Genomic DNA, 22906 nt, shown 5'->3' on the forward strand with positions numbered 1-22906 from the left:
CACACACCTCTCAAATATTCACCACTCACACTCGCCCCTCTCTCCCACACACTCACCCCACTAAAACCCACCCCTCACACACACACCTCTCAAATATTCACCACTCACACACTCGGCCCTCTCTCCCACACACACTCACCCCACTAAAACCCACCCCTCACACACACACCTCTCAAATATTCACCACTCACACTCACTCCTCTCTCCCATACACACTCACCCCACTAAAACCCACCGCTCACACACACACCTCTCAAATATTCACCACTCATCCCTCCCTCCCACACACACTCACCCCACTAAAACCCACCCCTCACACACGCACCTCTCAAATACACACCACTCACACATTCGCCTCTCAAACACTCACATCTCTCTCAGACACACTCACCCCACTCCAAAACACTGACCCCACTCCCACACACACTCACCCCCCCCACACACACTCACAACCTCACACACGTGCACTGCATCTCTCACACACACTCACCCCCCTCAAACACACTCAGCCCCCTCTGTCACACACATTCACCCTCTCTCATACACACACTCACTCCTCTCTCTCGCACATATACCTCTCTCTCACATTCTCACCTCTCTCACACACATTCTCACCCCATTCCTACACATTCTCACTTCTCTCTCTCACACAGCCCTCATTTTCACACTCCCCCCCCCCCCCCCTCTCCCTCACACTCGTCTCTCTCTCACACATTCATCCCATTCCCACCTGTACACAAATTCCACTGCCACACACTCTTGCCCCTCTCTCTCACATACTCACCCCACTCCCACACACACTCGCCCATCTCACACTGTAATAACCTGCACAGGACTCATCCACCTGGGGATGATTGTTCCCCGTGTTCAATTGGACTGAGTTAACCCAGCACCAGCATAAAAGGCAGGCAGCTGTAGAGCCAGCTAGAAAGGAATGAGGACCCGGTGAAAGGGAACCGGGCCCTGTGTATGTATGATGCGGTTGCTGAAATAAAGGACTTTTCAGAAGCTCGTTGGACTCCCCTGGCTTTATCACACACTCACTCCTCTCTTACACAGACACTCACCCCTCTCTCTCACACATTCGCCCCACTCTCAGTCCCCTCTCTCTCACACACACACACACATTCCTCTCTCTCTCTCACACACACACACTCATTCCTCTCTCACACAGACTCACCCCTCTCTCTCACTCACCTCTCAAACACTTGCTCCGAGGACTGTCTGCCTGCCCCAAGTCCCATCCGCCCACTCCGAGGCCCACCTGACTGCTCTGAGTCTTACCCGCTCGCTCCATGGACCACCTGTTCCGAGGACTGCCTGCTCGCTCCAAGGCCCGCCCATTCTTGGACTGCCTGCACACTCTGAGGCTCCATCACACCGCCTCGCTTCTGTGCGACCTTCACTGTTGGTCGCGGGAATTTTTTTGCCCAGCAACAGTGAGACCTGAGAAATCAAATGGGCCAATTCGAGCCAGGCCCCTTGGACCACTGGATGTTACAAGAAGCCTTTCTCTGATTGGCCCATTTGTTTTCTCTAATTCTTTTTAAACTATGAGCATCCAAACCGGCATTTGCCGGTCACGTGGCGGCTGCTAGTTTCACAGACACACCAGAGAGTCATCGTGGACCCCCTGGGAACCTCTGAGATGAAGGATTAGCCATCATATTGAAAAGCAGACCAGGCTCGAGGACCAACCAAAGGCTTGGTCAAAGAAGTGTGGTTTATGGATGGTCTTAAAGGAAGAGAGGGAAGTGGAGAGGGTTAGGGAAGAAATATCAAAGCTTAGGAACTAGATGGCGAAGGCACAGCTGGTAATAGTGGGGCAAAGACAATTGTGGATGATCCCCAGACTTGGCTTTGTACTCCGTAGCAGTCATCCCTTCAGTCTGCCTGTCATGAAACATGGCTCTAGAATTCTAATGCAGTCTCGCCATTGGATTTGGCAGATCCTCCACCCTTCCCATATTTCTAGTTTTCCCAATGGCTAACAGTCACCCCTTCTCCCTCCTTACGTGCCACCCCATAAATATTATGGGCTATACCTTTGGACGATGTGGTCAAGGAGCGGCACATAAATGAAGAGGGGAAGGAGGTGGTTAAGGGAAGGTAACTGCAGGGCCGGGATAGTCTTATTGGCTGCAGGATTCAGAAACTATTGACTAAACACTGGCTCAATAACAGTTGTTTGGTTGTGTGGCAGATGAATTTTGTCCGGTCTAAAATGCGTACCACCAGTTGTTGGTTGCTGTCTGGCAAGGAGACTGCTATGAGGCCTTTGTTTTTCTGGGTGAATTAAACGGGAGGTACTTGAAAAGCTTTTCAAGCCAGGCTGTTCTACATCACTAAACCCCTTCGTAACCCATCTCCCCAGAACAGCCATTGAGTACTCCTCCGAATTCACACCTACAACTGGAAAATCCTCCCTTTGGAATTGATTAAGTATAACCCTCGTGTGGACCCAGTGAATAATGTTGTTTCCAATCATTTCAACCACACTGAATGTTGGCAGTGATAAAGCTTGTGAGAGCTCCAATGGCTTGGCTTAATGCAGGGGACTATGATGAAATCATGTAGTTATGTGTGAAGAACACACAATCTGAAAAGCCTTCATACATTGCAGTTTGACACAAACTACTTCACTACCTCACTTGCCCAATTCTACAAGTCTAAATTTTAAATGCTTCTGAAACAGCTACTGGTTTTTAAATTTTGCAGAGAACTGGAGGCTTCAGAATTTGTTCCAGGAATAATTTTGAACAGCAGATGTCAGCCATCGGAAATTATTTTTCACTCGCAGTAGCAATGTTGCATTGCTAAGTAGGAGAGAGGCTCTTTAGCTTTGAAGGCTGGACAATAAAAGTGGACCTTGTAGAAATATACATACATAAAAAAGATGACAAAGTAGCAGAATAGAAAATGGTCACCTTGAACAAGTTCCACGAATCCCGGCCCATTTTTTCCCGCACTCCATGCTTCCGTACCACAGGACTGAAATCAAAGTCAGAGGGTGGAATTTTCCCAAATTCTAGCAGTGTGTCAGGTTCAGACGGAAAACCAGCATGTATCTCTCCAAATGCACAGCCGAGTTTTCACTCCAGATTTTCTGGCACTCATTGGGGGTGTGGTTTGCGCTGTCACTCTGGTGGAGCGGGACCTGATAGAGCCGGCAAGGCTTGCTCCACAGAGATCAGGGTGCCATCTTTAAAGAGTGCCCCAATCTGCACTGAAAATACCCACCAAACCACGGACATGGAGGACCATGTCAGTGAGCTTAAGTAGGGTGCTCTTTCCAAGGGCCGGTGCATTCGTGGTGGCGTGATGTCACGGCAGCTGGGTCGGGCGATGCAGAGAGGGCAGTAGTAGCAGCATTAAGCCTAAAATTGCGTTCAAATTTATTATAAAATATGTTAATCGCCCTTCCTTGGCATGACCCAGATCGCGTCATTGGAGGAGTGTGTGTGGGGAAAATCACACACCAAAATCTTGCCAACGCAAATCCCGTTATGGCCCTCTCGTAGGATATAGTGGCCATTACGGGATTTGTGCCCGTGGTTAGTGTGGCAGCTAGATTGTGGCCAGAGTCACAAATGGCATCATCTGTAACTGTGGCCTTGGTAAACTATCACTCCTTGTCCTTCCTCACTTGACTGCAATCATTGACTCTGCCTTCTTCCCTCCACATTTTCCTTGCATTATTCAGACATTGGGATCGCCGCTTTTAACTGCAATGGTAGGACAAGTGGACAGATTTAGGGTGACCTTCAGGGCTGCTTTCAGAACGTCCTCTGCACACATCCCGACCTGTAACACATGGACCAGAAACAAAGAACCTGGTGTTGAGAGACGGTGGGGGTGCTGCAGTGGCAGAGGTGGGGGAATAGGTAGGCTGCTTCAGGACGGACGGATTACGATGGGCTGGACAGCGTTCCTTATCTGTAATGATCGTGCGAACTGCATATACAGAAAGACATGGGCTTTCCGCCCACACTCACCCTTTATCCGAAGACTACATTCTTGAGGCATGTGAGGGCCAATACCATAATGACGGTCCTGTTTCCAGGGCATATTGTCGTACATGACTTGACGTATAAATATTTTGCAAACACGCACCACACACTGTAGCAGCTGGAACCCTCAGCCTTAATTGCAGTGAACTGTGACTTGCTGCTTCCCACTCCCAGCGAGCATTTTTCAGCTGCCACAGGATGGGGGGACTGGTTAAGAATGCAACATCTGTCTGATTATCTGCTGAGGAGTCTCCACCAGTTTTGGCTGGTTCCAGTTGGAGCCTCAATTTCCTTTTTTTGTGTCTCCTCCAGGGTGTGTGTGCGTGCGTGTGTCTTTCTCTTTCTCTTGCGCACTTTTCCTGCCTCTCCATGTCGATGTGTTTCTCTCAAGCCGCCCGTTTTACCCTCTTGACAAAATTTAGCTGGAACCTTATTTGAAATGAGGCCTGCGACAGCAGCCTGAACACACCCATCATAAGCTGCTGGGGCATTAACTCAAAGCTTGAACTAGCTGGCATTCCTCAGTTTTTATGTACAGAATCTTTGAAATCCTGACTGTATATTCACACAAAAAGATTTCTCCTGTGGTAATGAATTTTACTGCTTGCAAAGCCACACTCCGTTAAATATGTTTGTGCGCGTTCTGCTCACATTGGGACCCAGTATTATTTTCTGCGGTTTTTCAGAGCGACTTTGCCGCTGTTACTTTCTTTTGGCAAATGACCAGCAAACTGAAGAATTGGACTTTTTCCCAGGTCGTGCGCCAAAGGATGGGATAATGCCTTTGCAGACAGAGTGTGAACAGTAGCTCACAGTGTGCATCTCCCTCCAAGGTAACCCACTCGTTATCCATTAGCTTTCAGTTGCCTCTGACCTCACTGTTTCAAAATTCCAGGAGGTCTCACTTCTGCAACAGATTACAGAGTCACAGAATCACTGTTATGGCTCAGAAGGAGGCCATTCGGCCCATCGCGCCTGCACCAGCTCTCCATACGGGCATCATAACTTAGCGCCGTTCCCCTGCCTTTACCCCGTTCCTCTGCATATTGTTTCTATTCAAATAATCATCTACTCCCCTCTTGAATGCCTCAATCGAACCTGCCTGCACCACACTTCCGGGTAGTGCATGCCAGACCCCAACCACTCGTTGTGTGAAAAAGCTTTTCCTGACATGACATTTGTTTCTTTTGCAAACCACCTTAAAATCTGTGCCCTCTCCTTCTTGATCCTTTTATGAGGGGGAACAGTTACCCCCCTATCTACTCTGCCCAGTCCCCTTTGTGATTTTGAACACCCCTATCAAATCCTCTCTTAGCATTCTTCTCTCCAAATCAAATCTCCTCTTAGCATGCTTCCCTCCGAGGAAGTCAGTCCCAACTTCTCCAGCCTGTCCTCATATCTGAAGTTTCTCATCCCTGGAACCATTCTTTTAAACCACTGCTGCACTCTCTCCGATACATTCACATCCTTCAGATTCCCAGTACAACCGGTATGGATTCAGTAAGTTGTGTAGTTGCAAAAGGACACAGCTAGATTAAGTCAGTGAGACTATGTGTGGAAGTGTGAGGTCCTCCACTTTGTATCTGAGTGATAGATAAAGGTTCCAGTCCTTGTCTGCTTACCAGGAGTGAGGGCCACAGACGAGATGTGAGGGCCACAGACGAGATGTCAAAGACTCACATATCCCAAGTTACCAAAGATTTCACAATCATTTGAGACAGCCATGCTTTGCTATAGAAAATCACACATTAACGGTTGTTGAGCTCAACCTTTTAGATAGATCTCTTTCTTCGGCTTAATTTTCTGTCTTTTAACTATGGCCGGGGACATTTTTTGCTCTGTCTAATTTGTGTTAGTCTATGCACATTGCATAAACTTTATATGCAGGTTTTAATCAATGTATCTGATATCCCGTGGTCCAGGTGAGGTAGCAGAATAAGCCAGTGTTTCGACTCTTGTGGAGCAATCTAGATGAGAGGTCATAGTTTCAGGATAAGGGGGTAGCAGATTCGAAACAGAGATGAGGAGAAATTACTTCTCCCAAAGGGGCGTGAATCTGGGAATTTGCTACCCCAGATGCGGTGGATGCCGGGACATTGAGTAAATTTGAGGAGGAGATAGAGAGATTTTTAATTGGTGATGGGTTGAAGGGTTATGGAGATCGGGCAGGAAAGTGGAGTTGAGGCAGAGATGCGATCAGCCACGATCGTATTGAATGGTGGAGCGGGCTCGAGGGGCTGAATTGCCTCAGCCTGCTGCGAGTTCTTATGTGCTTAAGCAAGGTATTAAAATGCATTACAGCATGGTCGCACAGTGGTTAGCACTGTTGCTTCACAGCTCCAGGGTCCCAGGTTCAATTCACTGTCTTGGGTCACTATCTGTGCGGAGTCTGCATGTTCTCCCCATGTCTGCGTGGGTTTCCTCCGGGTGCTCCGAACGACGGCTGTTGAATGAACTGGACATTCTGAATTCTCGCTCGGTGTACCCAAACAGGCGCCGGAATGTGGCGACTAGGGGATTTTCACACTAACTTCATTGCAGTGTTAATGTAAACCTACTTGTGACACTAATAAAGATTATTATTATTGTTGTATTCTATTATAACTACACTACGGGTTAGTAGCAAGAATGCATGAATTATGACAAAATCTAAATGGAAGTGTAGCCTATGGACAGGTTTTTCCAGATAATTCCGCTGGTGGGAGTTTCCAGTCCCGCCGATGGTGACCCTCTCCCACCGCCATGGGTTCCGTGGCGACGGAAATCCCATTGACAGCGGCGGGACTGACGATCCGGCTGCCGACCAATGGGTGGGCCGCCACCTCCAACGCCAAACACGTCACCGGGGTCAGAAAATCCCACCAATGTGTCGTTTAATGTCAAGATCAGGCTGGTTGTAATCTCTGTGAAGGTATCCAATATCAGCAAGTTTTTTCAGCCTTTAGCACCTGAGCACAATAATCAGTGATGTATCCACCCTCGATATTCTTTTTTAAACACAGGAGTGGAAAATCTGAACATTTTGTTAATGGTGAGAGTCTCCGATTTGTGGAGGAGCTGAGGTTGCCCGTGTACACAAATCTCTAAAATGCAGGCGAACAAATAAAAACAGCAATGAGAAAGGGCTAATGGAATGTTGGCCCTTATCCTCAGAGGATCCGAATCTGAAGGAGGTGGAAGGGATGCTTCACTTCACCCAGAACCCTGCTCTGACTCCATCTGGAATACTGCCTTTAGTTTTGGGCGACATACCTCGGCCAGGATTCTCCGACCCGACGCTGAGTCAGAGAATCCCCGGGGGGACGTGAGTGTCGCGCCCCGACGCCGATTTTCGGGTAGCCGTGGGATGGCCGCCACACCGGTCTGGGGGCAGTTGACAGTGGCCCCCCGGCGATTCTCCGGGCCCCGATGGACCGAGTGGCCGACGAGTTTGGCCGCGTCCCGCCGGCCGTGGATTACTCGGGTCCCACACGGCGGGACCTGGAAGGTGTGTGTGCGGAGGTGCTCCTGGAGGGGGGGAGTGGGGATCCTACTCCGGGGATGGGGGGGGGGGGGGGGGCACGGTGGCCTGACCCACGATCGGGGCCTACTGATCAGCAGACGGGCTGGTTCTGTGGGGGCCTACTTTACTCCACTCCGGGTCCCTGTAGGGCTCCGCCATATTGCCCGGAGGCTGGCGCGGAGAAGGGAACCCTCGCGCATGCGTGGAAATACGCCGGCAGTTCTGTGCCAGCTGGAGCTGCGGGGACCACTCCGGTGCCAACCTAGCCCCCTAGGAAGGGGAGAATTCCTCACTTTCGGGGGCCGTTGACGCCGGAGTTGTTGCCGCCGGTTTTCACGCCAGCGTGGGGACATAGCCCCAAAATTAGAGAATCCCGCCCCTTGTATTCACCTTTGAGGGAGTGCGCCCAGATTGGGGATTAAAGTTCGAACCATGAGGAAAAGTGACATAAATCTGGTTTGTGTTCCGTTCGATTTAGAAGGCTGTACGGTAGTTCAAACGACATATTTAAAATGATTAAAAGATTTGATAGAATACGTCAGGGAAACAATTTTTCTCGAGCGGAAAAATTCCAGTGTGAATGGATTAAGCTAGGCACTTTGGAGTGAAATCAGTAAATACTTTTTCATACAAGGATAGTGGAAATCTGGAACCCTCTCTCTTAAGTTGGCTGTGAGTGTGCTGGAATGTTCAATTTCAAGAACGTCCAAAATAAGAATGTTTAATATTGAAATGTTCAAGACTCTGAGATTGATGGAATGTTGTGAGGTGAAGTATCAAGAGGTCAAAGGAGTTGGGACACAGAACAGCTATGATTTGACTGAATGGTAAGACCGTCTCAAGCGCTGAATGGGCCATTTATTTTCCTACGGATTAAGAATACAATGGGCTGAATTTATCAGCCCTTCCTGCCGGTGGGCTATTCCGATCCCACCAAAGACGCTCCCCCTCCCGGGTGGCACGTTCCCTGGGGCGGGACGGACAAGCAACACAAAACACTGTAGACATCGGCGGGACAGTGAGATCCCACTGACGGCTTATGGTGAGCTGCCTCCACCATCGGAGAATTGGGGGGGGGGGGTTTGCTTTTGGAGGGGTCTCATCTCTCTAATGTACATCTCTCGCAACTGATCCAAATATGAGTGAATTTTGATCCCAACCCAATATCAGAGCAGCATTCCTGAATATTGGAAGAAGAAAAACTCTCATTTGTAGAGCACCTTTCATATCTTCAGGACGTCCCAATATCACCTTTGCAGCCGATGAAGTACTGTGAAAAGTTACAAAAGTAAAGCAAGCTCCCACAAACAGGGGTGTGATAACGCCCATATAATCTGTTCTTAGTGAGGGATTGAAATTGGCCAGGACATCCGGGGTAACTCACCCCTGCTCTTCTTCAAAATGGCGCTATTGGATCTTTTTGCCGTAACCTGAGAAAGTAGACAGAGCCTCGGCCTAACTTCTCCGAATGCAGCCCAAGGCTGAAGCTACAGGTTGGTAGATTTTGTTTTGAACAGGGGGTGAGGCAGATCTGCTGCAGGGTCAATTCGTTTTTCCACATTTCACAATCAAACTGGCTGTGGGTGTGCACCATGGATCATCAAAATTCCCTTTGGCCACCATACAGAGAGGGGGGCTGTATTTATCATGTCAGTACACATAACCAACCCCCCCGAGATCCCATTCAGAAGCATTGGTGCAAAAAATAAATTAACTCTTCAGCGTCAAACTGCCGTGCCTTGTTCGTGGTTTAGGAGCTCATTGGCGGTACTGATAATGGAAATATTTGCTTTGTTTAATGCAGAGCAAAATCTCCTGTTTTTCTTTGGACCTGTGTCACTGATTTGACAAATTCAGGTTGGGGAGTCCAGGCCCGATTGAAAACTGATCCTGTTACACGGCGCTGAGGACCCGGGTTCGATCCCGGTCCCGGATCACTGTCCGTGTGGAGTTTGCACATTCTCCCAGTGTCTGCGTGGGCCTCACTCCCCAAAGATGTCCTGGGTAGGCAAGGATTGGCCACGCTAAATTGCCCTTCAATTGGAAAAAAGAATTGTGCACTCTAAATTTATAAAAGAAAAAGAAAACTGATCCTGTTAGATGGCTCCACTCAGTCAACTGCGGAAAAAGAAAATCATACATCGGAATGAACCCAATACGAATGACGTGTAAATATAAACAGAAAATGCTGGAAGCACTCGAGCTGAGGCAGCATTTGCAGAGGGAGAAACAGAATGAATGGGCAAGATTTTAACTCATTCAAAACCCATCCACTTGCAGGCCCAAGAAAGTCAATAAACTTTCATCGGAACTGGAGGAAATTAGTGATTTACAGTTTTTAAGCAAGTAGAGGGCTAGAAAAAGTAATGCAGGGAATGGGGAGAAAAGAGCAGAGGGTCTGTGGGGGATGGTGGAGGATAGGGAGTTGATATTTGATCGTTGATAATATATAATTGATAAAAGGGACAATTAAAAAAAAAATTTAAGCAAGGCCAGCATTTGTTACCCAGCCCTAATTGTCCTTGACTGGCTTACAAGGCCGCTTCTGCAATTCTGTTTGAATGGCAGCAATGTGCAGGGTTACAGGGGAAAGGGCAGGACACTAAGTCATAATGCTCATTTGGAGAGCCGGTGCAGATACGATGGGCCGAATGGTCACCTTCTGCACCATAACAATTGTGTGATTTCAGAGGGCAGTCAAGAATCAACCACATTGCTGTAGATCTGGAGTCACATGTAGGCCAGACCAGGAAAGGACGCAGATTTCCTTCCCTAAAGGAAGCAGGGAACCACATGCAGTGGCGGACCTACATTTTTGGGGCCCTGAAGCTTGAACTGTTATGGTGGCCCCTTCGCAACCAGCAATGAGGTCTGGGTAACCACTGTTATCTTCTTCAATGGGGTTGTTCCACGACAGATCACCACAAAATCTTTAAAAATGTAACCACTACATCTCAGATTTTGATTAAAATTGCTGTACTGGATTATCTCACATGTCAAAGTCACTGGTGTGAATAGAAATTTCCTATGCCTTATAGTTTTCGAGTTATGGGGGGATGAAAATTAGGGAAATGTTATATACATGCATGATGCATCATAGAATGATGAAATAAAACATGGAAAAGACCACAGTCAATATCTTTTATTTTAGACACCTATGATAATACATACTACATGAAGCACATTTTACAAAATACTCTTTTTTTCTGTTTTTTCGAGCAACATATTCACGTACAGTTTTGTCATATGAGAGCTTTCTTGCAATGTCATTTTCTAGAGACAATATGCATAAAGAATTTAAGCGCTCTTCAGTCATGGAAGACCGCAATTTGTTCTTTAAAAAGGATAGCTTTGAAAAATTCCTTTCTGCTTCACAGCTCGTGATAGGCATTGTCAAGTACAGCTTAAGCGCAGTAGTAATATTGGGGAACACTTCAATTAGGTGTTGCTCACAAATAAGCTGAAGAACTTCTGCGCATTGCATTTTAGATGGCGTGTTTTCTTCTGTGTGCTGGGATTTCCTAAGGTGCAAATATTCTTTGAACTGATAACACTCGTTTACTAATTTGTGGTCAATATCATCTTTGTAATACGATATTATAAGTTTAATACTGTCCTCATCAATTTCAGAATTGTTCACCAATTCTGAGAGGAACTTGAACCTTTTCGCAATCTGCTCATATGGGTCAATCCTCTTGCTGGATTATCAAGCAGTCAGAGTTGATATAGAACTTCTATCCTAAATTTGTCAGCTCCTCTCAAAGAAGCAATACCACTTGTTCCATCTGAACATTTCCTTGTAACAATGCGTTTGGAAGCATCAGAATAACTTGAGGTGATATCTTCACACAAAACATTTGCTTCTGATTCATAGTGTGCAATCCTATCGGCTGAATTTTCTGAGTTCTTTAACAAACGAAAGTAAAGATGATAGCAGAAGATAACCTTCAAATACATCAAAACCAGGGGTTTGGAGTTTCTTACTTGTTTTGTTGAAACGCTCCAGCACTTCTTCCCAAACGACTGTTAAAATAGACTATTCCAGCTTTACCAACTTCTGGTATAAATTCTTTGCATCTCATTTACATTCAGGCTTCTCTTCTGAGTCTTCAAAAATTTTTTTGAGAGTTTGTAAAATACCCATATATCCATTTTTAATTGCCCGGACTGCTTCATAGTGTGCAGACCATCTAGTTACACTTAAGCTCTTTAGAGAAAAATGTAGAATGCCCTGTGTGTTTAAAATCCCCCACCTTCGTGGAGATCCAGAAAAGAAAACATACAGCTCCTGCAAAATGCCAAAATAGTCAACAACTTCAGGTACAGTAGACACTGCCTTTTCTCCAACAAGGTTAAGTGAATGGACTGCACATGGTACATAGTCTGCGTACCTGTTAATGTTTTTAAATAGTGCTTGCAGCCCTTTCTCCGAGCCCCTCATGTTAGATGCATTATCGTAGGACTGACCACGGATATTTTCAAGTGAAAGCTTATGTTCACCCAAGACTTGTTGTATTTTGTTGAACAAGGTAGTGGATGAATGGTTTTCTATCGGTAAAAATGTTAAAATCTCTCACAGGGTTTTCCATTATAGCAGTATCGAACCACAATTACCAGCTGGTCAACATGTGTCAGGTCAGGCGTAGAGTCAACAATAATAGAGTAGTATTTGGTGTCTAGGTTGTTGATTTGATTCACAATTTCATCTTGCACATGTTTTCCCATGATTTCTATCAATTCTTCATACACGGGTTTGGATAGGTAAGTAGCATTTACTTTTTCATTTTTACATTTCTCAAGATGTTCATGTAAAAATGGGTCGAACTCTACAATAAGTTCAATGGCCCCCATGAAGTTTCCATTATTTGGTGACCCCACTTCTCCTCATGACCTCTAAATGCCAAACCTCTTTCACTTAAAAACTTTATAACAGCTACACTCTTTTCAGTACTTCAAAATAGTACTGTATGGTTTTTCTCATCTGTTCTTCAAGTTGCTGATCCACAGTATTTTTATTTGACTTTCTTGTTATCCAACACAACATCGCCCTCTTATGTTCCATGCTGTCTTCATGATTCTCCAGAGTTCTGAGTACATTCGGTCGTAGCCTACCTTCCGTTCACCTCTTCATAAAAACAATAGGCTTAGGCTAATGTAACACTATTTCACCTTTATTACTTACCTTACTTTTCTAAATATAACATTTATTTTTGAGTATGGGTAATTAAAATATTGTATCCTGTATTGAAAACAATTCTTGTCTAGATCGCTATCACGAATGCTATCATGTTGAAAATTCACGTTAGCATTGTGATTGCCTTTTCAACGGCTCCCCTTTTTTGTTACGACACGTCATCTACTGTTTGTATTTCTCTCATAGATCTTAATAGTGTTTTAAATTATTTATAATTATTTTATATTAAATATATTTAGAATGAAACATCCTTAATTTGAACATTTTTTTGTTTACGGCTAGCCTACATGATACTTTAATAACCTTTTAATTTTTATTTTAACTATTATTTTGTATTGAATTACACTATATTATTAATATTATTACTTTTTAAAAACCCCTTCTCATACAATAGACCCAAAATGTTGAAGCAATGTGGACTAAGGTCGCTTCTGGGGCCCCTCCGGGATTAGGGGCCCTGAAGCTTAAGCTTCATTAGTTTCATAGTAGATCTGCCCCTGACCACATGGGATTTTACAACAATCAATGTTCAGGATCATTTAAAAAAAAAAAAAAATGTTCAGGATCATTTCCATCACTGGTTAACTCTGAGTATTAACCTGAGTCACGAGATTACTAGTTCAGTGATATTGCCACAATGCCACCATCTCCCCTAAATGAAGTAATACAAAAGGAAGTGGAACTTCTTGCAGTTCTGGTGAAAGGTCAATGATCTGAAACATTGGGTGGAATTCTCCCTTTCCGCCCACAGTGGGTTTGGTGCCAGGTGGACGCAGTGAATCTGATAAAAGTCGCATCCAGCCAGTGTAAAATCCTGTTGCAATTCTCACAATGGCGGGTTACTGGCGAGGTCGTTCTTCCCGCTGGCAGGTGGCGCAAATGCCATTTGCATTTATTTGCATCTCATGAATGCTCATTAAAACAGCTGCTCGCCGGCATCCCATCAGACCTTCCAATCTTGCATCACGCCTGCGGGAATCATGTCAAACCCATTTGCTAAAGAGCGGTGTGCTCAAGCCGGTCCTCGGTTCTCCAGAGACGCCAGGGTAAATGCAATAACTTTCTGCCATGGTGCAACACTGTTCACCACTCTGTCAGGACAAACCGGTTCCTGCCTCCATCTCTGTTATAACCTGCCTACTTACCATTGGCTGGGGACCAATGACAATCCCACAATCCTGTGGGAGTATGAGCTTCCCCAATGAGGGGGGGCGGAGAAACCATTAGTAAACTCCTAGTATAAATAAAGCTGGCCAGTTTAAGAACCAGCAGGAAGGAATGTGCAGCAAGGGAAGTTGCTGCTGCTGTTATATATATATATATATATATGTTGTAAATAAATGTTATTACTTTGTATCCTTTAAACTCGTGCTGGATTCTTCGTGGCCCTCACAAAAATCTCCATGCCAAGCTGGTCTTCATGGACCATGTGCTGCTGGACCCATGGACTCTCCTGCACCACTGAGTTGGATCAGTACTGCACCTAGGTTTGGGATCTCCTTGCCCAGTACACACCAGTGTCTATCCGGACAGCACTGTGCTGTGGAATCCATGCAGCCAATGCAACAAAGGTCCAACGTTCAACCGGGGGTGGAGTGCAAGGTGAGGCCATGGTGTGAGGCAAGTGTGGCCTAATGAAGACAAGGGGGGCAACGTGGAAGGAGGGCTGTGCAAGGAGGAGGTGGGTGGGGAAGGGCGAGGACTCACAATGGCATACTGAGGGGCAAGGAGGTGGGTGCAGAAGATGAACAATGCAAGGCCGAGGGCAGACCGAAGGGATGGTAGCTGGACCCCAACAAATCTGCATGAAAAGCTCACAAACAAGGGGCCTGAGAGATACCACATTGTTTAATGGAAGGGGATGCATGGACCCCAGATGAGGTGGACAGAGGTCCAAGTGAGGCAAGGGCACCTTGCAGGCGATGGGCTCAGGGGGAAGGTACTTGAATCAAGGAACAGACGTCTTGAGGCTGCTAAACTTTTCCCTCTTGGTTACTGACATCTTGCACTGTCTGGTGATAGTAGGCTGGAGAGAGTGATATGAGTGTGCTGGACTGGTGTTAAATATGGTGCTGGGACCTTCGAGTCTGTCAGCTGAAGGCAGGTGGATGAATGAGCTTCCGCCCTGCCAGGGATATACATCCAGTGACATGATAAATACATTTCCCTCTGCACAGAAGCAAAAGGGAGTAGGGTCTTGAATATCAGTGGCACATGGTTGACACTTAGAAAGAGTTTGAAAAAAAAACTGAACACATAGCAAACCAACTTCACTCCCTGGCTTCTGTAAATTCCAAACAAAATTTACCAACCTGTAGTTTTAATCTTGGGCTGCATTCCAATATTTTGTATGTATATCACACACTATACGTACACAGGTTATGTTTGTGTCTCATACACACACACTCAGATATCCCACACCAAGGCCTTTCCTGTATACATTCCATCATCACACACATTGTCCATCTCTCTCACACACAATTTTTTCGAGTGTTTTTTACTGAAAGCTGCTTTGTTTCCCTGTACAGAGATTATCCGGACTAAAAAACTGCGAGCTTTGGACATCACAGCAAGCAGCTTTCGTTTGTTGTGGCCCAAGCTGCTGAGCAGCGATACGGACTATTATCTGATTGAGTACACACTGCTTGCTGAACCTTTGAGGAAATCATGGAAAACCGTCACCGGCGATGAGACAAGTGTTATGCTGCGAGAGCTGCTACCAGAGACCACGTATGAAGTGAAACTTACTCCAATAAGTAACAGCAACTATCACAAATCCCTCGTGACAAAGGTAACTACACTGGAAGGTGAGTTCTGATGGGTGTAACGTAACATGAACCATCTGAAATCAGAAATGCAGTTCATTAAAACATGCCAAATGAAAACAACCTTTATCAGAAGGTTGTTACCTGATCTTAGTAAAGCTGGCAATAAGAGCATTGGAATTTGGATATCGTTATAGCAGGGATCTTACTCCAATTTTGGATAAGTCAAATAACCAATTAAAGCTGAGGGACAAATTAAAGGGCCAGCCCCTTAAAGGGATACTGAGTTAAACAAAAACAAAAATCACAAATAAAAGTTAACACATTGAACCAAAACATGATTAAGACAATCAGTAATGCACCCCAGCCCCCGCTGTGCCCACCGGGCATGGAAGGCTTCAACGGTGCCGGCAGACACCTCGTGCTCCCTCTTCAGGGACACCCGGCCGCAAATGTAGCTGCGGTAGGGGGTAGACGGTCGGGTCGGATGATCCCTCGATCACCTGCTGCCTGGACCTGTTTCTGGCAGGGATCTTGCCCCTTAACCAACTCCACTTACTCTGGACCAGTCTATATGTATTTTGTTTTGAGTGAGGAGGGGTGCGATCCTGCCATAATTCTGGAAAACCGCCCACACCATTTCCATGTCCACCACACGTAAATGCCAGTGGAGAGGCAGGGCCAAGCAAACACTTGGATTTGCTCATTTACCAGCACTGACTCCATTAATCCCTGGGACCACCAGCATAAAGGTTAGCACAGCTCCCTGTGGTAGCAGTGGCAAATGACACTCATCTAGGACATCAGAAAAAGGCCACTCGGCCCAACTGATCAAAGCTAGCGTTTATGATCCACATAAGCTTCCAGCCGCACTTCTGCACCTAACACTATCTGCGTGCCTTTCTATCCTTTTCTCCCTTATGTAACTATCCAGCTTCCCTTTCAATGCATTTATTGGGGTTTTTTTTTGCCTCACCTACTTCTTGTGGTAGCACATTCCACATTCTAAGCACTCTCTGGGCAAAGAAGTTTCTCTTGAATTATTAGTGAGTATCTTCACATTTATGAGCCCTAGTTTTTGAATCGCCTGCAACTGAAAACATCTTGTGTCCAGACCGTATCGAACCCCCTTCACCGTTTTAAAGGGCTCCATCAGGTCACCCCTTTCCCAGGGAAAGTAGCCCCAGCCTATTCAGTCTTTCCCAATAGATATTATTACCTCACAACTCTAGTATCTTCCTTGCAAATTTTTCTTGCACCTTCTCCAATGCTTCTTCTAAAATGGAGACCAGAAATGTGCACAGGACGCCCTGTGTGGTCTGACCAAGAATCTATACATCTTCAACTGGACTTGCCCGCTTTTCCGTTCTGTCCCTCTGTCAGTAATCTCCAGCGCCCAGTTTGCTTTTATTTTCCAAAGGCCGTATTAACGTGTGTCATGGCTTTTAGTGATGTGTGTACCTGCATCCCAAGATTCTCGGCAATAAATAGCATCAGAATATTCAAAAACAGTAAATGGGTAGTGAGCGCACAAATCGTGCTTCTTTTTCCAGGGTCAACCCTATTTTCTCACTCATGTTCCCTGTAACTGCATGTGCATGCCTTTGCAGCAACCTGCGTTGGTCTAGCACGCGTTTGCCCTTTAAGATATATTACGATCCCTGTTGATGTTATATCTGGACGGGAAGATTCCAGAAATGAACCCTGGCTTAAAAGACCGTAACTTTTACTTTAAAAAAAAAACCGTGGCGAACCAGAGTCACAGGACCACTTATTAGTTTCAACAAGAGGAAAAAACATTTATTAAACACGAAAAAATCGGATTATGATACAATGCTCCTTTATCTCCACCCCTTAGTTTAATACTTACACACAGCTTTTAAGATTAGCATGGGTTGCAAAATACATCTTAAACTACAATGGTCTCATTGACACATTTAGGACAGGAGCTACCTGTTGCGTTGTTCCAAGAAATTCCACTTCCGATTTGTCTTGTCTAACGTGATCTCGCGAGATGTCGCGATGTGAATCCCACCCATTGTGGGTGGGATCGCTTTCTGGCAAATCTGCATATTAGAGTGAGACAGCTAGTCGGGTATCACGCCGGAGGCTCAAAAGATCAGGACGCCATTTAAAAATGGCATCCCAATTTCTTGCTGCACTGAGGAGTTCCGGTGAGCGGAGCTGCTCAGTGCAGAAAACAGGGCGAAGTGCAACCTCGCTGGGGAGGTCTCCACTGAGTCCCTGATATACCCGGATTGGGAGTTAGATTGCAGGTGCTTCTCAGCACTCTGAGCACCGGGAAACATCCAGCTAATCTTGCGTGTTACGGGACTCTGTCCACAGTTGGGTAGATTGCGCCCAATGTCATTTTCAAGCATACAAAATGGCTGTGGTCAAATACACACACTCCGCTCTAAACCCAAGTTAGCGTGTCTGTGGATTTCTCCTCAGAATTCCCCCAGATGAGTGTCACATAAGAGTTTTCAAACTTCACTCCAAAAACAGGCTTTAAAATCTTCTCACAATAATGTTTTCCATCAGCAGAATACATTCCGAAATCCAGTCCAATGACCCATTAAGCAAAGCTTCTGCTCCATTTAAAACAGTGAATCCAGCCCAGGTTTTACACCAACCCCTTTAGGATTGCTTTGTCTTGACTGCTGTACAAACTGTTCACAATTGCTTTAATTCTCAATTGCCAATCTCTAGTAAAATGGCATCAAGCCTTTTGATTTACCTCTGAAGTCCGCTGTTCCACGTTAAATCTGGTTACTGCAATTATCTCTTTAACTTCGAACACTTTGTTTACTTTTCCTTGACTTTTTCTGAATAATACTGTGATCCTTAACTCTAGTCACCTTAAAGCATTCTTTTTGTCCCAATTCCCTGGTTATCTAGGTAAAAATGATTCTTTGGGAAGCTTGCCTCTTTGCAGCTCCCGTCCTAGCCGAGTTGAGAGGTGGTCGGCACGGTAGCACAGGGGTAGCACTGTTGCTTCACAGCACCAGGGTCCCAGATTCAATTCCCAGCTTGGGTCATTGTATGTGCGGAGTCTGCACATTCTCCCTGTGCCTGTGTGGGTTTCCTCCCGTGCTCCGGTTTCCACCAACAAGTCCCGAAAGAAAGATGTGAATTGGACATTCTGAATTCTCCCTCTGTGTCCCCGAACAGGCGCCGGAATGTGGCAGCTAGGGGCTTTTCACAGTAACTTCATTGCAGTGTTAATATGAGCCTACTTGTGACAATAAAGATTATAAATAAAAAAGAATCATAGTTGGAATTTAACCAACCCCCACACATACAAACACCTTTTTCCAATATGAATCTAACTATAGGCTTCATCCTTCCAGACACAGAAGTGCTAAATTAAACCCATTTCAAACCATATAGTTTTTCATGTTTACCAATACAAATAAAAATCCCTTAAAACTATCTTTATTTTTCTAAGATACCATGCCAAAACGTTTAAAGGTACCATGCATTTGGTACCTTTTGTACAAAAAAAAAAGAATTAACAGGAGACGTTGTTTCTCATTTAGCTTTGCAACAAGTTTTCTCCCACAATGTCTGTGAGCTTCCTGTCATCCTTACTAGGAGTTAGCTGAACACTTTACAGAAACCGCTGGCTGCATCTAGAAACTCATAGCTTATCAAGGGGTTCAAGGGCCAAAATACCTTTCAGAATTGGAGCTGCAAAGCTTCTGACAGCAGCTCAGCTTGAGCAGGGTTGCGACCCTGATGTCCAAGCATTCGTACATTGAGATGTCGCTGTGGCAAGCCTGGGGTCAGCTGAGCAAAGTGTCAGATCATTTGGTGCACACACACGCTACAGGAGCTGCGTATGGCGTTCGGATGAAGGGAGACAGATATTCTAAGTTTATTTACACACTGCATTAAATTAACTTAGGCAGTCAGGCAGCAATCTACAATCGCAAGTCCAGCGGAACCCTATTACAATAGTCATTGTTTGTTTGTCATGAACAGGTGAAAAAGATCAAGATCCATCTGGTCAGCAGGTCATTTGGTCTCCCAAGTTGTCACCACAATACAAGTCTCTTTTTCCAAATCACAACCCCGTGTAACACTGTTTCTAGTGATCAGTACAGTTTGGTTTGTTCAGCGAAAGCTCCCCATGGTTGAAAATATAATTGATTCAATTGTAACACTGTTAATCCAGGTAATGGCATTAACACAGGATGGCTAAGTATATTTTACTCGTACGCTGTAATGGATTTTGAGATCATTTAGGTAGCTAATTTCAGATTGGCTTTGTGCGGCACAATACAGCTTGCTTCCACGGCTGCTGCCAGTGCATTTTTATATAAAACCTTGCATACAGAAAGAGGCTATTTGGCGCATCTGGCCTGTGTCAGTGTTCATGCTGTACCAGAGCATCCTCCCACCTTACTTCATCTCAGCCTATCAACATTTCCTTCATGTATTAATCCAGCTTCCTCTGAGATGTATCTCTGCTATTCGCAGCAATATGAAGGTAGCCACTTGAATTGTCTCAGGATCCTTTACCGACGACCAGTTAAATATATTTAGCATTCATGTGGTAATGATAATCTTTATTAGTGTCACAAGTAGGCTTACATTAACACTACAATGAAGTTACTGTGAAAATCCCCTAATTGCCTCACTCCGGCGCCTGTTCGGGTACACTGAGGGAGAATTCAGAATGTCCAATTCACCTAACAAACATGTATTTTGGGACTTGTGGGAAGAAACCGGAGCACCCGGAGGAAACCCACGCAGACACAGGGAGAACATGCAGACTCCACACAGACAGTGACCCAAGACGGGAATCGAACTTGGGTCCCTGGCACTGTGAAGCAACAGTGCTAACCACTGTGCTACGTGACGAGTTCCACATTCTCACCACTCCTCGAGTAAAGAAGTCCCTCCTGGATTCCCTCACAGATTTATACATGACTAATTTATATTTAGAGCGCCTAGTTTTGGACTCCCCAGAACTCTTCTTCCTTATGTCTAGCCTATTAAACTCCTTCAGAATTTTAAAGACCTCCAACAGGGTACATTTCTTTTAATTTATCAGTTTGGAGAGGTCATTGCTGCATTGGCCGGCAGCACAGTGCAAGTTTGGGGATCGAAAAGAGTAGCAGCACACATCTGGGAGCATGTGGTCAGCATTCATAATTGACTAATCAGGGATTGTTACCAGCTGACAGATACACTGGTCAGTCGGTTACTGATAAGACACTTTTTAAGAAAACAAAAATCAATAAATTAAACACAAATGAGAGGAGTGAAGGCACTGTAACAAAAAGTCAAAACTTCAAAGGAAACGTAATTCACTTATCCAAAATGTCGTTCCCGGGGGTGATGATGCACCTCAGCCCTCGCAGCGCCCACCGGTCTCAGAAGGCCTGAAGTGTGCCAGCGGCCACTGCGTGTACCCTCTCTGGGGCCACCCGCCCGTGAACATAGCTGCAGGAGAGTGGCAGACAGTCAACCTCTCGCTGCCTGGACGTGTTAATGGCCACAGTTAGTGATATGTGGCCAATTAGCCAATTGATTGATCCCTGTTCAGTAGCTGGATTGCATTGTAATCAGTGTACTGGAGAGATGACCTGGGATGATATTTATATGGGGCTTGCAAGTAGTGACCGCCTAAATTGCAGTGATCTGGGATCATTTACTGATGTGTACCTTGATGTATAGAACTACATAAAATAACATCAAATAAAATCCTAACTTATTCATCACAGAATTGCTGTTGTGCAGAAGGTGGCCATTTGGCAACATCGTGTCTGCACTGACTCTCCAAACGATCAATGTGACTTAGTGTCATTCCCCTGCGTCTTTCTATATACTGGTACAGTATTAATGTGAATATCGTTGAGCGTCTTTCTATATACTGGTACAGTATTAATGTGAATATCGTTGACATTCAGCACAATTTTATGAGGAGATCTGCAGCTTTGATAGTACAAAATGTTTTTTTTGTCAATTATTTTTACTGATTTCCAAAAGAGGAAAGGAGCAGGTAAACAAAGTACAATACAGGGCCATAATGCTGCCTGCTCCCCAATAAACAGACCAACCAACAAAAATAATACAAAAAACACCCAGTAAAATTAACGTCAGCAGTAATTAATTCTTTAAAGCAGGCATTGTCAAACTCGGGGGCGCGACCCACTGGTGGGCGTCGGGAGGGTCGTGGAGCCGTCCGTCGTGGCGCACCCGATCGCGCAAATCTGCGTGCAACAGCCACAGCAGCCGGCTTTTAATAATGCCGACTGCAAGCGGCCTTCAAAATGGCCAGGAACAGATTTAAAATATTTGCCCGCACTGCGCATGCGCGCCCGATGATCGGGCACCCATGCGCAGTGCGGCCGCATTTTTTTTTAATATGGTCGCAGCCTTTTTGTTTCAAGTTCGGGGGGCCAATGGGACCAAAGCCACCATTGGGGCCAAAGGGACCCAAAACCATTTCCTCCATTTTTGGCAGCAACAAACAAGGTAAAAAAAAATGGTGGGTCGTGAAGGTCGGCTGGGTTGGGTCCCGAAGGTTGGCCAGTTGGTAAAAATGGGTCCCCGGAAAAAATGTTTGAAGAACACTGCTTTAAAGAAAGAGACACATAATTGCCATCTACAAAAAGATTCTGAGTGGATCCCCTTGTGGCTTACTTAATCTTCTCCAATTATAGAAAATACAGTTAAGTCTTCCAACTAGGATGAAGCTGTGGGGGGCTTGGTGGGGCATCCAGCTTAATAAAACTCACCTGCGAGCTATTAATGAAGTAAATGCAGTGACGTCTGCCTCAATCTACGTGAAACTGACCAGTGCAGACGAGACTCTAAAAGGGTGATCAAAGGACAAGGCTGTGGGTCAATGTATATAAAAGTTGTCAAAGAGGGATGACCAGAAACAGGCCAGCTTTGTGCAAGACCAGAACATGTGGGTATGGTCTGCAGGGGTGAGGGAGCATCTGCCACATTTGTTGTTTGTGTTGGAAAAAAACTTACTCAATCTGGCCTTGATAAGTGAATTCTGTGCAGAACTTTAAATTGAATTAAGCTTAACCAAGCATAGAAGTATGTGGGGTTGACCCTAAAAAGGTTCTGCTCAAACCAGTCATCCAGAAAGCCGAGCCCAAGCTCCGCTTCCCCAAACATTTATTTTCTTATCTTATGGAGAGGGGAGCGTCCAGAGGATATTCTGAGATTGTAAAATCTTGAATTCCACTGCTGGTTTGAAGCAATGACAAAATCCCTTCCAATAATGTACTTGGAGGTAGTTAAGGACTGGATGGACAGGGCGAGCAAACAAAACCTCGGGCTTGAAAATAACGGTAAAGGCTAGACTGAGTTAAATTCAATTTGGCTGCGAGCTCGCTGAAGCTGGCAAAGTTCCCATTCACAAACCGGTTAGTAAAACGTTTGAGCCCCTTCCTCCTCCACAAGG

The 22906-nt window shown here is 45.4% G+C and overlaps 1 protein-coding gene across 1 annotated transcript in view; it reads left to right on the plus strand.

The window, feature by feature from the left end:
• vwa1 (von Willebrand factor A domain containing 1) overlaps positions 1-22906 on the plus strand; it is an 80535-nt gene that overhangs the window by 35271 nt on the left and 22358 nt on the right. Inside the window, exon 3 of the mRNA XM_072478246.1 lies at positions 15235-15513. Within this exon, the coding sequence (XP_072334347.1) occupies positions 15235-15513 (279 nt within the window). The remainder of the gene's footprint in view (positions 1-15234; positions 15514-22906) is intronic.

Source organism: Scyliorhinus torazame, chromosome 16, assembly GCF_047496885.1.
Source record: "Scyliorhinus torazame isolate Kashiwa2021f chromosome 16, sScyTor2.1, whole genome shotgun sequence".
In the NCBI taxonomy this organism is placed as follows: domain Eukaryota; kingdom Metazoa; phylum Chordata; class Chondrichthyes; order Carcharhiniformes; family Scyliorhinidae; genus Scyliorhinus; species Scyliorhinus torazame.